We start from the raw sequence: 18,959 nt of genomic DNA, 5'->3' as shown, positions 1-18,959 counted from the left end.
ACATATATATATATATATATAATTTGTATGTAAAATATACTTAAAGTAAATAAAAATGTTAGTGAACCTTTTTGGCTTTAAGCACTTTTAATAGTGGTTCAATTTTTTTTTTCTTTTGATTTTTTTGGTTTTATTTCTGGTTTTTAGTTGGTTTTCATTTGGTTTGGTTTTTTTTTTATTATTATCCTTGATTAGTTTTTACTTTGTTGTTTTTTCAGTTATATAGACTTATTAAGATAAGGATATCTAATACTCATGTATATACAAAAAGAGAAGAATTAAAAAAGGAAATTTTTATTTTTTCTATTGTTTTTCTTATTTTTTTTTTTTTGTCTTTTTTTTTATTCATTTAAATAGAGTAGACTCAAATTAATTTGAACGTTTAAATATTTGATTTTAACTTTTAACTTTTATATTTATGTCAATTGGAATGTATTTATGTATGTTTGTCACACCTGCACCCATACAATTATATTATATTGGTATGTTACACTAAGATCATTAGGCAATACAGTATTGAAATTTTTTTATGATAAAAATTTGATCTTCGATGTTCAGTAGACATAGAGACAGCAAAAATCCGGCCTATCGATCCTTTTGGTTCAAAGAGTTTTTAACAACAGGTGTCAGAAAAGTTATCCCTGGAATAACATGCATTATAACGATCTGATTAACTCTAATTGTGCATGAGATTTTCAATAGTTGAAAATTTCAAATCTAAGCGTTAATAGCGACGTTGCTTTCTGATCTTTCGATGTCGGCTCTTTTTATCATTACGAAGCAAAATTTTTCAACAAAATTTTATGAAATTGTCATTATTTTTGATAGAAGCTGTTAAAATATCATGACCGCTTATGATATTTGGCTTTATTTCAGAAATTATTGAAGGTATAACATTGTAAATACGTATAAGCAAATATTTATATTATTATGGCTCTTAAATTCATGATAAAGTTCGTTGAAATTAAATGACTCGTAAAAATTTTCATTTGTCCGGGTATCATATAGTTGACAAGACGGTCAACTTTACAAATCATCTAGTTGACCGTCTTGTCAACTATAGTCTAGTCTAGTCTCGTTTTCATTATATTTTATGAAAATCGTAAATTAACACTACAAAATTTATTATAATTTAAAAATTTTAGAATATTTCGAGATGATATTGTTTAATTATGGAAGATATCATTATTAAGAACCTTAATATCATAAAATAATATAGACGATGATTGCATTTATTTCTAAATGAAGTAACAGTCTTTTGACAAAATGGCTCTAATTTTACCAAATGTCACGGTAATTTTCGTTTAAATATACTAAACTAGCTTGACTATTGGACAACCACAGTTCCACAGTAAATTAGAGTAGTAAATTAGAGTTTAGGTTCACGTTCACAATAGTTGTTACTATAATATACTTCATTTGTTTGAGTATTTTTCTTTAGGTGCAAAATATGTACGTTATGTATAAATTTATTATATTATTAGTATATGTAATAGTTTGTATATAGACATTTTTTAAAATTTCATATATACATACTTTTACTAAATTTAGTTTATAATCATTTACGATTAAAAAGAATTGTGACAATTGGAAATTCAATTAAAATTAAAACTATGAAAAATTATTTTTTTGAAAAATTTTTAAATTTATATTGATGTTTTATAAATGTATAAGAAATAGCAGTTAAAAGGAAATTTTGAATTTTTACGGAAATGAAAATATTTGTTCTTTGGTGCTTCATTTCATAAAGCGATATTGGGCAAATTTTCTTTGACCCTATATTACTGGGAATTTTCTCAAAATATTCTTACTGCTACAAATACTATAGTCAATTAATTGAATTTTAATATGTGAATACTTAGTAATCATGTGGATTACAGTGTAAAGCAATGTAGAGAACATTTCGTCGGCAATTTCTTCATGCCTCTGTAGCTCAGTTGGTAGAACGTCCGTCTAGAGAGCGGTAGGTCACTGGTTCGAGTCCAGTTCGAGGAGAAAAAATTTTTAATTAATTTTTCTGCCTTTAACTCGTTCCTTTGATTACGTCATCCATCTGTTCTGCAGTTGCATGAAGAAATTTCCATTAAGTTAAATTATTAGTGTAAATAAGCACATTACTTATTAATTTCACAACTATGATGTTGTATTAGTAAAATTTATAATATAATTGGTTTAATTTGGTTTTTTTCTTAATTTTTATGAAAAATTTATTTTTTAATTTTTGCATTTAAAATTGTTGAGGCTATAGTGAAAAATTTCCAAAATATTTTTATATTTTTTCATTCTTATTTCATTAAAAATTTTTTACAATTTTTATGAGACAGTCATGAAATTAAAAATTTTCATTCAAAGTTGGTTTATTACAAGCCATTATAATATTGAATTTATAACTCTCTGACCCTTGACGCTCAATAAAAATGCCGCACGATACCGACAACGACTACATATTACTAAAAAAAAAATTTCGGTGTCGTTGAATTAAATGAAATTTTAATTTAGTCATTACAGTTGGAAATTTGACCAACGAAACTTAATGGAACTAGAACACATTTGGTTGTAAAGCTGTTTGTTAATTTCTAAATAATTCAAAACAGAGATGACCTTTTTTTATAAACAAATGTTTATCAAGTGAATGTATTTAAATAAAATAAATTTATTTATGAATTTTTAATATACATATTTGGAAGATAATAAAAATCAGTTGTTGAAACTGGTTAAAAATTTTAAAAATATTTATTTTCTTTCAGTTTAGTTGATTTTACAAAAGTAGCAAAGTAAATATTGAATCTAGCAAACCAATAAGCCATATTATGAAATCACTGTTCACCAATATATTCTTTACTTATTTTAAAACAGGTCGTTGAATTTTGTCGTTTCCATTGAGTGTTATTTCACCGATATCACCTAATTACGATATAATTGTCGTTCTCACTGAACGTTGAGTGTAACACAGTCATTTTCCATAACAAAACACTGATAATATAGTTAGGAGTTTTTATTTTTCTAATTTCTCTTATTAAAATTATCGAGAATCGATTGTATCGATATTAACAATAACGAATATACAAATATCGTATAGTATGTGTGTAAGTATTGAGCAAATATATAATAATCATAATATTATTATTCTTGTTTATTTTTATTTTCTTATTTCTTATAATCCCCAATGGCTTGTAATGTGATCTACATTTTGTTTTTTTTTTTTTTTTTTTAAAAGGAAGTTAATAATATGAAATTAAGCATAATCCATGCGAAATATAAAATATAATGCGACTATAATATTATATACGATTTAAATGGTATATAATACAAAAATATATAAATGTATAGGAAAATAAGGATATTAATAAAATAAAGGATATTTGAAGTCCATTTGTGTATTGTTGTCAATATAGAAAATGATATTATAATAAAGGATATATATATTATATATCAAAACATATACCAATATATATGTATATATGGGGGCATTATATGTTTGCATAAATATAATAAAACAAACAAACAAAAAGATATTCAATGTTTATTATTATTAAAAATATTCCATTTTATATAAATTAATATTAAAAGATTTTAGATAATAAAAGATATGAACTTTTAATATTGTTTGTAATAATGTCTATTAAAATATATATAATTATATACAAACGTGTATAAAATGTTATACTAAAATTTTTTTTATTTGTATATGATAAACCATTAGAAATGCCATTAAAAATTAAGATAAATCTTTAATATAAATATTAAATTAAAATAGGATCTCATATTCTTTAGTTAAGCTTTTTCATTATTTGAAATGACAATTGGAATTATTTAAAAGCGTATATAGATATCCAATTTCCTATAATTAAAGTTTTTTTTTTATTCTACTATAGGGTATATGAGAAAAGTTTATTAGTCGGATAGTAATTGAAGTTGGAAAAAATATATGGAATGGGTTTTAATTGAAATTAAAAGTAATGGATAGATTTTGTAAAATATTCAAAATTAATGTGGCAATAATAGATTAGAAATATTTTTAACAGAAATATAGTTAGCTACAGTTGCTTGAAAATTAGAAAATTTAGATTTTTTCAAACATTTATTATTGGTCTGGCTAGCTGCATTTCTAATCAGGACGCTATATTACAACAAATTTGATAGATAAACCTTTGTACCTAAGAACTTTTGTTATAGAACTTATAAATTAAGATTTTGATTTAATGTCCTATTAGATTTTAAAAGAATTGGATTTATATGTTTAAAGGTATTAAAGAGATGTATAAAGAGAGGTATATAAATTTCTTTTTAAAACACCCGACCTAATTTTAATTATTTCAATGAGGCTTCCGTTTTCGCACAACTTTTTTGGCAGACTAGGCACCCTTTCCTTTGGTTAAAGGGTCGAAAATGGGTAAAACTTTTGTTCCGAACTAGGTGCGAAATCTCAAGAGTTTTCGAGATACAGGGATTTTAACGAAATTTCTAGTTATCTAAGCTTTTTTGATTATAACTTCCGTTCCGAAAAAGATAGAGGTTTTAAACAAATTGTTTCTGAAAGGTCTAGTAAAGGACTTAAAATAAACCTACTAGATTACTTATAAAATAGACTTACTTGATTATGTATTTTGTTTACTTTCGGAATACCAATCATTCGAACTTTAGAAAAAATCAAATTATTCCCTTTTTTTATTTTTTCAGTGTTTTCTAATCAGGTAATTTGGTTCGAAATTTTTTGAAACTTCGAAATTTTTTTTTACAGAATTTCGTCCACTTTTCCCAACCTTAATTTTAGTCACTAAATGTTGAGAAATCTTTTATATTACAGAAGATATAGCACGAAAACCATTTGTATGCCAAAATTTTAAGGGCCCTAATAAAATCTAAAAAGCAAAAAAATTTCATTATTTTTGATTTTATTGATTTTCATTTTGACGAATCAAAAATTTCTTGTCATTGATTTTATTTCCAGCACGATTTGTACAAAAATGTTTTCCCTATCCTTGTCAAAAGTCGATTATAATTGCCTTGAAAAGCCACTATTTAGCCACCGTTAAATACTATGCTTTTTTTTTTATTTATTATTGAAATTAATAACATTTTCTTTTCCAACAGAGATTAATTAATATTTTGACTTTCACAGAACCCCAATCACATTTAAACATATAAATAAATTTTCAAAAATCCTGTCATACATACACATGTGTGTATGAATAATACCTCCATACTCTTAAAAAAATTTTTAATTTAAAAATAAAAATATTTTTTTTTTTCAATATTTCAATATTAAACTACAATATTTTCTCTTGTGTTTTGTTGGGACCCCTTTTTTCATCTAAAAATTATAAAATGATTAACTGCATTAACCTATAAGTATATAGTTCATCACATATCTTCACGTATTTCACGTACAGTAGGTAATTAAAAATTTTTCAAATTTCAAGGGATGTTATAAAAAAAAGATGCCCTCATATATTAAGTATTTTATAATGCATATACTAATGTATGTATAATAGAATATAGTAATAAATAAAAAAAACTTACCTCAATATCAATTTCCGGTGCTAGACACTCTTCAAATAAATTATGTTCATTTTCAATTAATTGATCATCAACTAATGATTGATGTTCAGTTGTACTAAAAATATATTCAGTTGTAAATGATTCAGTTTGTACAGCTGTTGATATTAATTTTTTATTTTGATTTTCAACTGTTGTTACTGATGGTGATGATTGACTTGATTGTAATGATGATGATGTTGATGCAGACATTTGCTGAATAGATTGTTGTTGTTGTTGCTGTTGATTTCTGCTATTATTAATTATTGTATCATTTAATATTGATTGTTGCTGTTGCTGCTGCTGTTGTTGTTGTTGTTGCTGTATAATTGCTGTTTGATGATTTTTTAATAATGGTGATGTTGGTAATGATTTTGATGTTGTTAAATAATTTTGATCATCCATACGTATTATTTTCCATACAGGTGATGTAACATTACAATTACTATTTATCATTATTGTATTTGATATTGTTGGTGTTGTTCCTACTGATGTTGTTGTTGTTGTTGTTGATGAGGCAATTAATGTTGTTGAATTTGAATTATTTTTATTTGTATCATTATTACTACATTGAAATTCTAAATTTAAATTTTGTAAATTTTTACTATTATTAATAGCAATACTACTATTATTATCATTAAAATTTATTGATTTTATTGGTGATTTTCCTATTTTATTATTATTACTATTATTATTAATATTATTATAATTATTATTATTATTTATTGTTATTGTTGACATTTTAATTGGTGATGATGGTACTGAATTTGATTGTTGTAATATATTATTTGTTGTTGTTGTTGTTGTTGATGTTATTGATGTAGTCGCTGCTGTCGGCGTTTTATTATATTGAGGTATTGTTAATTTTTTTATATTTTCATTATTAATATTATTTAAATCATTATTTTCTAATATTTTATTACCATCATTATCTAATTTTACTGATGATTTTATTGGTGATTTATTATTATGTGATTGTTGTACATTCGAAGATGTTATAGCTGTTGATGTTGGTATTGTTGTTGTTGTTGCTGATGTTGTTATTACTTGTGAAAAACTTGATGATCTTGATAAATTTGATGATGGATTAATTTCCTTAAGTGTTGTGTCATTTTGTCTACGACGTAATTCAACTACAATTGGTTCAGGTGCTTCAAGGAACATTTGTACAGCCTCTTCATGAGGCATTTGGCTAACATCAATGCCATTTATCTGAAATTATAAATATAATAACAATATAGTTAGTATAGTTGCAATTTTATTTTTTTTTATTTAAAATTAAATTTCCGTTCTATAATTAAATTAAAAAATCAAATGAAATTTTTATTATTGTTCTTACACAATTTTGAAAAAAAAAAAGAAAAAGAAAAACAGAAAATATTTTTGTTTCATAAAAGTAATTTCCATAAATTTAGGTCGCAGCAATGATTTGTAGTGCAGCACATTTCCTTTAAAAAAATTTAATATTGAGAAAAATAATACCTTACTAAAATTCTTCTCGTTTTATATTCTCTTATTCTCTTATAGTTACATACAGGACGAGAGCAAAAAATTAGTAGAAATAGCAATATAATTGATGGTCAAATTGATCGTTTAGTCAGGTCAATATGGACAAAATTTTTACTATCAAAATTCACTGAAATTTGATGAAGCTTTCAAACAATTATACAATAGGTTGGCAGAGGAATAAGGGGGAATAAAGTTTCTTATGAAAAAAATTGATTTTTTAAGAATTCAAAAGCGAAGTGGACTCCGAATATTATAACTTTGAGCAGCAATTTTCTCACGTTGGTATTTGATACTTTATAGTAGGAAGAGGAAGATTCCAGCTTTTTAAAATTTGTCAAACATGAATTTTTTTAATGGAATTTATCGGACTCTCAGAAAGTGCCCATTTAAACTTGTAAACAAATAAATTTCCAAATAAATTTATTTTTTTCTTGTAAAATTTCGGCTTTCGCATCAAAGGGTGGCAGAAATTTTTGTACTTAGATAAACTGAGGGCGGATAAGCGAATTAAAAAATTACTATATAGACAACATGAACTCGTTAAGCTCATTTTTTTTTCAGTTCTGTCCGAAAGTTCTAAAGAAACACAAACAAAAAAAAAAAATCAAAATTTGTGAACATTGTAATTTATGGTGGAAAAAATTATGTATTCTATCGGAAACCTCATTACAGACTGCTCAGTAAAGGTTTTATATAGAAAAATAATAAAAATTATTTTCTAGGTCATGGACACGCGGTCTAAAAAAAATTAAATTAAAAATTACCATTTTTTTTTAGGTTATTTTGATTTCTCTTTCTATTTGTTACTTTTATTTTTATCTTTTCAGAGGTTAGTAAAACCATTTTAGTTTGTTTTCTACATAAAAAAAATAAAAAAAAAATATTTTGAATTCCTTTGGGCTTGCAATTCATTCATTTTCGTTTTTTTTATTTTCCAATTCAATTTCAAATTTTTTTTTTATGTATTTAGGTTTTGACTGCCCAACGAAAATGAAAATTAAAAAAAAAAACCAGAAAAAAGTTTAATAACCGCTTGCAAAATAAAAATTAAAGAGAAAAGAAACTTTTTTAATTCCCACTTTTTATAACTTTTTACTTTTTTTGTTTCAAAAAAAAAAAAAAAAATATACGCGCTATGTGCTTTCACAATTCACAATTTTTACAGAAAAAAAGTGAGATTTTAAATATGGGAAATTAAAGGGAAAGAATTCAAACAATAAAATAAAGTTGGATCAAACCAATTGTGTTTTGTAAAGTAGCACTTTTGCCTTCAACAAGTAAAAATACCGGTTTTAAAATCAATCTACTTCATTATTAAAATTACTTGCTTCCTACACAAAAATATTTCAAAGATTGCATACACTTAGATTGCATACACTTAGGATGATGCAAAAAAAAAAAAATTAAAGAAATATTAAAATAATGCTCGAATTTAATGGTTAATTGCGACAGTTAAGGAAAATAACTTTATTTTTGGTTTGCATGACATTTACCGTTAGCTCTCGCCATTCATATAAATTTGAGAAAGCTTGCAATTTTGAAAATATAAGATGTCAAAAATTAAAATTTTATAAATTTTGTGAAATTTATTCTAACGAAATAAATTCTAACTCATACAGCGTGTCTAGGAGAAAAGTTGTTTCAAAAATATGAAAACGAAACGGATTTCAGATAATGATTAATTTTAATGCCCGTTTTTTTTTTTAAGGTTCAACTGTACTGTTTCGCGATAGGAGAGATTAAATTAGCCACTATTATTCGGTGATCGCAAAATTTAAAAAGTGCTTATGGTTTTGCTACATAATATATTGGTCAAAAAAAGGCATTTTAGGATCGTTGGGAGGGCTACAATTCTCAGATGGGGGCAGATAGGTAAAAGTTTTCTTTTACGGAAATAAGGTTCTAGTAAAGATCTATGTACATATGATTGAGGTATCTATTCTAAAGGGCGTAGAAGTTTTGTAAACATGTACTAGGACAGACGGACAGAGTGAAAATAATAAGCACAATTTTTTAAATTTTTTTTTTTTGGCAAAGTGCTAACAATAAAAAATAAAATGAAAAAATTGGAAGAAAACGATAAAAACACTAAAAAGTAATTTAAAATTTGTAAAACAAATAATAATTGCAAAAAGGTTTAATTTGCTTTTTTTTCTTATTTTTATTTTTGGTGTATACAAAATATCCAAGTCAAGGATTAAAATATGCATACAAAAAAATTAAAAAATTTTTTTTTAATCCCTTTATTTCTTTTCAAATTTTTTATACACAGTTAGTTTGTAGCATATACGCAGGCGAATTAAAGAAGTGTAATAAAAGATGAAAGGACTAAAAAAAAAATTAAAGTTTGAGAAAAATAAAAATAGAAAAATTTTCTCTCTTCATTAAGAAAAATTTATTTTTAGATTATTTTGAGTGTTGCGTTTGATTGAATGTATGGGGGTTTGTGTTTGTGTTTTTCAGGGTTGAATTTCTAAATAATTGATTTCAATTCCACTTTATGCGTACACGGTACAGTAGTAAAGTAACAATTACTAATTTTAGTATAATTAATTTTATAATAGCGATTCTGGCATGCAATCTAATACTTCAATTTGTTTGTAATTTGAAATTTAAGTTAATTAGTAGAAAAGCAATATCAAAGGTATAGAAGGAGTAATTTAAATTTCTAAGATATTTTCATTTAATTTGATATTTAATAGAAATTACACGAGTATTTAATTGTGATGAAATTAATTGTATAGTACTTAATTGTAATTATTGTTTATGTATTTAATTGCATCTTTTATAGCATATAATTATTTTGTAAATGTATGGTAAAATGATTGAATACAAAATTAAATTTGAATTTATATTGCGGAAACCTCAGTTTTTGCCCATTGTATATAATAAAATTGATTTTGAATTCTCAACTTTAATAAAATTTCATGGAGTTAGCTCTATAGCATTTCAAAAATGATTTATGTTGAAATAAATTAATTTTTATTTAGACAGTATTGGCCGTGATATATTGAAAGCGGAATGATCGACCTACTTACTATACAATATGTTTTTAATAGAAGCTTAAAATATTAGAAAATATTTCTAATAATTTCAAATTTTTTCCAATATTTAGTTCAAGTTTCCAAATAAATTAAGGGCTCCTAAAATTTTCGGTGAAATATTTATTTACAATACAAGATTGGTGTATACAATTTCAAGATAATTGAGAAACCCGTAATACTCTAATGTTGTAATTTAGCCTCCTCGTTGTAAGATTAGTGAAAAAACCTTAAAGAATATTTTTCAATTCTTCATTTTATTTAAAAAAAAAATTTTTATTTAAAATTATTGCTCAAAAATCCTGAATTATTTTAAATAGAAAATTAAATTATGAATGAAATTTTCATTTTTGAAACACGAAAGCAAAAACAATGTTAATCACACCATTACGAGTATAACATTTTCCAGAAATCATTTTTTTTCTCTTGATCATAATAACCGTGAAATTAAAAATTTTATACAAGAATTTTTTGAATTTGTGATATTTGTGACGCATTTAATTTGAGATTAAATTTAAATATGGTTCAAAGGTTAGTAAAATTTGGTAAATGGTTAAAAAAATTTTTAATCAAAATGCTTTGCTCAAAAAATTTATATTATATCTTGAGATTTTCTTCAAATAAATTTTTACTCTTCACTAAGCGTAAATATAAGAATTTTTTTCTTGCAAATATAAAATCAAAAGGGACATGAACTCGTGAATATAGGGTAAGTGTAAAAGAAAATGGGGATTTTTATTTAAGAATTTTTCAGATTTTCATATATTTTAACACCTTATTAAACAGTGAGTTAAAATTTTTTTAAAATATTCTTGAAAGCTTGAAATTTTCAATCACAATTACATAATTAACAAGTATTTTGTTATTTTCACTGCTCAATCACGTAAGCACCACTAATTATGATTGTAACGAATAATTTTCTTATAAGAAATTTTTAAATGAAATTCTTGGAAATTTTGTTTTTTAATCTGAAAAATTTCATCAAATTTCAAAATTTTAAATTTCGAATGTGTCAGTTTGAAAAAATTATAGTAGTTGAACAACTTTTAGGGCTTATTAAGTACTTACATGCCATTTCTTTAATTATGGTTCGAGTTCAGCTAAAATATTCAATTAAAATGTAGACTGCCTTTCTCATAATAAGAGTATAAATGAAAAGGATCTGATCTACTTAAAAATAGGGATTGTGTTTTGAGTTTGGATTTATCAATTTCCAGAACAATAATATTTATTTCTCGTCAGATCAATCAAATTAATGCATTTTATGCAATACAACATTTAATGGTTCTAATGAAAATTTTTTATGCTTTAGGTAAATTTACATTTTCCTTGTACAGTTCCGTCCTTACCTCTGCCAATGTTAAGGCAAAACAAGGTTAAGACCATGTTAAGGTCATAAATATTTCGAAATTAATGTACATATAATATTCCTTTAATTTAAAATATTTTCAAAATGTCTTCTAATATATTCAAATTAAATTAACATTACTTTCCCAAAATAATAATGGTTATTTAGGACAAGTAATGTTGATTTAAACAATATTGTTATTATAAATTGAATTCTAATTAAAGATCTTGAGCTTTACAAAATTCCAATATTGTTTATGAAAAAGCTAGTTTCAAAACTCAATTTATAAACAATTCTAATGAGCACAATACGCATATATTTTTAGTGTCCCTACAATCTAGAAGTTAAAGCTCATATTCTGCACTTTCTAACATATACCCATTCCTATATAGCTTAAATTTCTTAACAACAACAAAGTGAAGAGCATATAATTATTTATTTTTTGTTATTTTAAAAAGTTTAACATCATTATTATAATTAAATTAATTTTCTTATACTAATTAATTTATAATATTTTAATTATTAAAATTTTCTTTTCTAAATTCTATAATAATAATTATTTCTATTACAATAAAAAATAAATTTATTTCCATTTTATAGTTCGCATGTTCTACCATTTCCTGTAAAAATTTTAATATTTTTATAATTAAAAGATTAAAATAATTAAAAAGCCTTTTTTCCTCTTTATTATACAATTAATCTGATAATCTACTTTAATAACACACAAAAAAAAAATACAATTTAATACACAATATTAAAAATAATTATTATTTTTATTATCTTCATAAATCTAAACCAATCCTATAACTAAATTAAATGGTTATGGAATAAAAAAAAATCAAAAAAAATCAAAAAGTGGAAGGATGTTAATATAAGGAGTTTGTGTTTTTTTTCTTTGTTTTCTTGTAAAAGGAAAAACCTTGACCCGAACCAATTTCTTAAGTCTTAACACATTTAATTGTGATTTAGAGCATTTTTTTTATGGTTTTTCTATTCAAAGTATAAGCGCACTCCTTTTTAGTATTTGTATAAGATGTAGTCAATATACACAATACTGTCTATGTCCTTTGTAATTTTCTTTTTATTTTTATTATTCTTCTTGCTTGCTCCAATAAAAGTGTTCTTAATAGAATCTTTTGTATTTGATTTTTTGCAATAATAATTTGTAAGGTATTAATTAAATTTAATATTTCGCTTATAATACTGGATGAATGTATATGTAGGCATTTTTCTGTGTTACTAATCTTTTAATATTTTACAAAAGCTTAATTTAATTTATCAAGATAGCGTTGGTTTGGTTGGAAAGCAATCGTAGTTTGCTTTCCAACCAAACTGGATCCATAATTGAATTCATATGTCGCTAAAATAGTATACAATAGATCGAAATCATCAAGATAATATATTTAAAATTTTTATACAGATTATTTAAATCAAAACTGACTTTCCAAAACTGATATTTTCCAGGCCGTTAATTTTTATAAATGTGAGGGAAACTCGGTTGTTAAGTTGAACATTTACATAACAGAAGAGAACATTGAAGAAAAAAATTTGGTATCAAATAAAATTTGCAGTACTCTATTTTTCTTAATAACTTCTAAACCAAAACTTGTACGATAATGACCCATATACAAAATTGAAAATCAGTAGACAACTAGTTGCTAATTGAAGAAAACTCCCTCGTTACGTCACCTAGAAAATTAACTTTTGAATGAAAACTTAAAATTTCAAATTTTTTGCACTTTAAAATCATGAGATTCTGAAATTTGAACAGATTATACTCGTAATAATTTATGTATTTTTATAAGAAAGCTCTTATTCTGAGGTTTCTTAATCTTATTCAATAATGCGCTTGTCTTACCACAGGCAAGGAGTATTACTTAAAATATTAAAAAGTAAAAAAATCAGTCAAAACTGGCGTAAAGCCCCTATAACTCCGAATCTGTTGAGATGTGAACATGTTCTCTATACAAAAGTTTTGTCTACTGTACGAGTATAAGCAGGAATAGCACTGTCACATTAAATATACAAGTATATTAACTAATAAAAGATTGTGCCATATTCTTTTTATTTTAAAATTTCTTCCTTTATAAGATATCAAATTCGTAAATTACAATTTATTTTAATTTTAATTTAGAAAATCGTGAATTGAATGAAATTTCATAATATGTATACATGTAGTTAAATGCTGAATGAAACTACATTTACGACGAATTATCTTCATTTTAAAGTTGATATTGCTGTTTTTTAAGGAAGTACATTATAAAAGTTATTTCAATGACAATTTTTAATAACTGAGTGAAATTTACCATTTTTATTAAAATTAAATTTGAAAATCTTTTAAATAGGAATTGAATAAATACAAAAGAACTCACACAAATTTTGATTAAATGAGCTATTGCATTTTATTTTGTATTTGATTCAAAAAATTCTCGATTTAATTATATTATCTGTGGTAATAATTTCCAAGTTCAAATTATACAATCGAGATAATTTATGTGTTATCTGTTACTCAAGCAGGGTGAGGTAGAATTAAGCTTACAATCCAGAACTCATAAAACTCCAATATAATATGGTAATAATTTGATTGAATTTAAGAATTTGTGTTTGAGTTGAATTTGGATTAAGTTTAAGTAAAGGTAACAACGTCTTAAGATTTAAGATTCCTGTGCACTATCGTAATTTAATATCAAATAACTCGCTTTTTTAGTTCCTCTAATTAAGCACATTTGAGTTAAAAAACATTAAAATGTGAGAAACTCTTGCACTTCTTTTACGTTTTTCTTCATTATTCCCTATTGGGGGCCACCCATATCCTATAGTATCTTAAATTAATTTTATAATTTTCACGATTTTTTTCTTTATTTTTTTTTTTTTTCGATTTCTCTTTTACTTTTTCCCATTTTTTCCCTTTTATTATAAATTAAATGAATTTAAAAAAAAAAAAAAATTCAAAAAGCAATACAAAATTCTCTTTATAAAATTTTCTAGAGTTTCTTTTTCTTTTTGATGAAAAGCGAAAACGTTTAAAAAAAAAAAACAAAATGGAAAGCGAGCAAAAACAAAAAAAATAGCAAAAATAAAAGAGAAAAAAATCCTATTTTTCAATTGTAGAAAACGATTTTCTCAATTTCTTTTAAAACTGTTTTTTTCATTTTGCTCTTAAAGGATTTCTCATTGTTAAAAGAGTTTTCTTTTTCTCCTTTTATTTTTCGTTTTTGTTTGCCAACTTGTGTTCCGCCATTCGAGTAAGAAAATTTACAAAAAGTAAAAGAATTAAAAAATTTTCTTCTCGCGTTCTCTTTTTTTCCTTTTTTGTTTATTGTTTTCTTTTTGTATGGTTTTTTTTTGTTGTTTTGCTGTTTTTTTGGTTATTGATGCTGCTGATGTTGTGGAATTGGATTCCTGGAATTAAGAATCTAAAAATTTTTCTTAATAAGGAAATTTATTTTGTTCATATTTTTGTTTTTTCTCTTTAAATTACATAATATAAACGATAATTTATATTTAGAAAGTATAAAAACAAAAATATTAGAAAAGAAAAAGAAAAATTGTTGTTCTCGTTCTATACGAGTACAACATTATTTTAGAAAACTGAAAGAATTTTGGCCTTGGGAAATGAATCTTTAATTATGCTTATAATAATTTTTAATAATCAAATTTAAATTCTAATTTTCTACTTACAACTTTTTTAATTTTAAGACAAACAGAGAAAAGCTTTGAATTCAAAGTGGTCTTTTCATGTGTAAAAGTTAAAAACGGAAACAAAAAAAAAAAAAATTTACCAATTACATTTAACCTTGTTTTACAAATTAAAAAAACCGGAAGAAAAATTGATGAATTAAATTTATTGCATTAAATTTGGTATAAAATGGGGAAGATTAAATTAATAAAGAGACTAATTTTTAAATTTTAATTTTTTACATTGAATAAATTTTGTGTTGAAGCATAGACTTGAGCAGTGCATTTTCGATTAATTCCAGATTTTTGAATAGAATTTGTGTCCTTTGAATTTTTATTATCACTCTAGATTGTTACCCTCAGTTACCTATTTTTCTCATAGCTCAGTTTCGAATACCTCAGTTTCGAATTTCGAATGAAGAAGCTAAGACAAATTTTTGCTATAAATAAAAAGGCGTTTACACAAGTATTTATAAAGAAAAATATTTATTAATTATTAAAAAAAAAAATTTGATGTGGCCAAAACATAACTCACCACAATTTGTGTTGTCTAGTTAAGCGATTGTTTTACTATGAAAATTATGAAAATACGTTTTAAACACTTCTTTACAATTACGGGAAAAGTAGCAAACTTTAAATTAACATGCCAAGAAAAATGTAAATTTGTTTCTTAGAAGATTTTAACGTTGAGCCAGCCGAATTCTCTAAAAAATTTGCCCAGTTAATTTAGAAATTAATTATTTCTCTTTCTACACAGAAAAATGTAAAATCGGCTCGCAAAAAGGTTCAGTTTCCGATATCTTTCTAAAAATAGTTTATTTACGCTACCCTATCATATAGAGAAGTACAATATCGAAAATTCAACATTCGAAATTAGTTGCCATCACATAACCTTTCTTGTTATGTATACAATGAGATCGGTAAAAATTTAATAAGATATAAGTTGAACCTTATTTCAAAAGAGTGTAATATATTTATGTAAATATTTGAGAACAGCATATGGAATTCTTAATTATGAAATTTGGAGCTTATAAAACGCAAGAGACATTTGTTGATATCAACAAATAGTTTAAAAGAGTACATATAATTATGCACATTTATTGACGGTAAATAACTTTACATTTCTACTTCGGTTAGGAATGTTGGTATTTCGAACACATTTTAACCCTTTCATGCCACCAGTTATACGTTTTCTATACAATTTTCCTAATTCTTAAATTTTAAAAAATAAGATTTTGTAAAAAGCTTAACTGGTTCCTGCAATATATTCCTTAATGTTAGGTAATATGTTTAAATTTAAAATTAAAATAATATTAGCGTCGTTTAATAAATTCTAAAGTATTGAAGATTACTACAAATAAAATTCTAATTTTCAATAATTTTACACATTTCAAAAATAACCAGTCAAAGCACCGACAATGAAAATGAGAAATTGTTGGGTTCCGGAAAATTCGGCAACTTTTCTTTTTTAATAAAAACCATAAAGTTAAAGCCGAAATTGATAATTTTGAATAAAGGCACAGAGGAGTTAAAACATTTTTAATTATTTACAACAAATTAAACAATTTGTATTACTTACTATTAATTAAGTGTTATATACGATAAACAGCTGCTGATTTTAGGAATTCAATATTTTCTAGCATTTAATTTAATATTATTGCTATTAATTTAATTTATTATTCCGGCGATATTCAAATTACTGCGTGTAAAAACTTATTCAAAAATTTTAATTTAATTTTTTATTTTATACTTTAGAACAGTATACAAAACAAACGTATTATACAAATTATTTTATTACAAGCATTGAATTTATATCCTTTTTTCTAAAATTTTTAAATGACCTATTTTCAGAAAAAAAACAAAATAATATTGTGCTTTTTTCTCTTGGTTGTGATTAAAAATTATACGCCACATTTTCAATTTTAATTTAATTTTACTAAGAGTATATAAATTACCATAATATATAAATAATTTGCTTATATACACTTATACATATAAAACTTATATATTAATATTTGTATAACAAATTTATATAAGTAACTTAAATATAATGTAACCTTAGTGTATAAAATTTAAAAGAAAAAAAAAAAACAAAACCAAAAGTTAATTATACCTTTGATTTGTTTTTTTTTTTTAAGAATTCCGCCTCCATTACACACACAAAGTAAGTGCTCAATATTGCCATAATAAATATTTAATTAACTGCGAAATTTCAATTACTTTAGATGATTATATACCCGTATTATCGATATTAAGATGTTTTATACTTAATTTAATAAATATAATCGATTGAATTTTCTGTTAGATGATATTTTTGAGATGTGGGAGAGAAATTTTATGTCAAGGTCTCGAAATTTACATTACATATAGATTCTTTGGTATGTGTAGGAAAACGAAGTTATGTAAATATTAGAAATATATAAGCACATTAAAAATTTTCAATATACTTACATGTATATTGAATATATACATATACATTAATATTGAAAATATATTTGTATAACAGTATTTATAGTTAGATTTATATTACATTAATTTTTAGTTATATTTACATTATTTCACCTTCAGCATGTTGAATGAGATGAAATTATAATATAAATTTCAATTAAATACATACATTATTGTATAATACCGAATTATATAATATGTATAACAATGCTATACGAATATTATAAAAATAATGAATATATAACAGTTTAATTTAAATATTCGAATTTTACACAATGTTAAGGAGCGTAATAATAATAAAGGAATGAGCGAAAATATACTGTTGTAGCGATTATTATTTACGAAACTTTTAAATGTTTAAATTAATTGTTATGCTATGCTATTGTCGCCGTTGTTGCCGCCATGACATGAGATACTACTAATGAGATGAGATGACATGAAGCCTCCATGATATGAGATGAGATACTAATGTACTGTTCTAATACGAGTAATGCTCAATATTTTATAGAATATGTTATTTTTAAAATTAATTATTATGCTATGGTGTAATCGCTGTTGTTGTCGTCATGACATGAGATGAACGAAAATGTACTGTTCTATTACGAATATACTAAATATTTTATAAGCTAAAGTTAATTGTTTCGATATGCTGCGATAGCTTCAGTTACCATCATGATTTCATAAAAAATCTTGGCCGATTTCTGAGAAGTTCGGGCGCATTTAAATGAGTGATGGAAAAGGAGAGATCCAGCGGCACAACATTGGGCCTAGGTGTTCTATGTGTATTCTTTGGGGTGCCGCATTAACCTAACCTTAATTAATTTAATTTTTTATGTAAATTAAAATTTAAATCATAAAAATAATTTTAAAAAAAAATTTCTTAATATTTTAATTTCCGCGACTTAAAAAACTGTTGTCCTTTTTACAAAATCATTGTCTATACAAAGTAGATTGCAATATAAAACGGGAAGAAATAAAACAAGAAATAGCAATCTTAAAGAACAACCATCTTAAATAATAACAAAAATAATATCAAAAATATTGAAAATATATTATATAGAGTAGAAAAAAATGAAAAAGAAATTAAATAAATAGTGGCAATCGTAAAATCAACAGAAATAACAGAAAAAATAATAAAAATAGCAACAAAAGGCGGTAGTAACATTTAAGATTACCAGAGAAACATATAGCCGTTTGTATACATATATATTTATGTATGTCGGCTTATATAACCATGTCCCTCGTTCTTGAATATATACACATACAAATTTAATATAGAATATAAAGAAAATGTATAGGTTTGTGAATGTTTTAAAGTTTTTAGTCTTTTTTATTGTGCCGGCATTTTTTTTATTTTTTGAAGAAAAAAAAGAAATGCTCAATAAAGAAAGTGATTT

General features: G+C 24.2%; 1 protein-coding gene across 1 annotated transcript in view; it reads right to left on the bottom strand.

Annotated features, from left to right (window-relative positions):
- The window catches only part of LOC129609266 (myb-like protein I), a 124,963-nt gene that overhangs the window by 62,195 nt on the left and 43,809 nt on the right, over nucleotides 1-18,959 (bottom strand). Inside the window, 1 exon segment of the mRNA XM_055521201.1 lies at nucleotides 5,524-6,766. Within this exon segment, the coding sequence (XP_055377176.1) occupies nucleotides 5,524-6,766 (1,243 nt within the window).

The sequence above is a fragment of the Condylostylus longicornis genome, unplaced genomic scaffold (assembly GCF_029603195.1).
Source record: "Condylostylus longicornis isolate FDR11 unplaced genomic scaffold, ASM2960319v2 ptg000038l, whole genome shotgun sequence".
NCBI classification, from domain to species: Eukaryota; Metazoa; Arthropoda; class Insecta; order Diptera; family Dolichopodidae; genus Condylostylus; species Condylostylus longicornis.
Note: the sequence above shows the minus strand (reverse complement) of the source record. Positions and strands in the feature narration are given on the sequence as shown.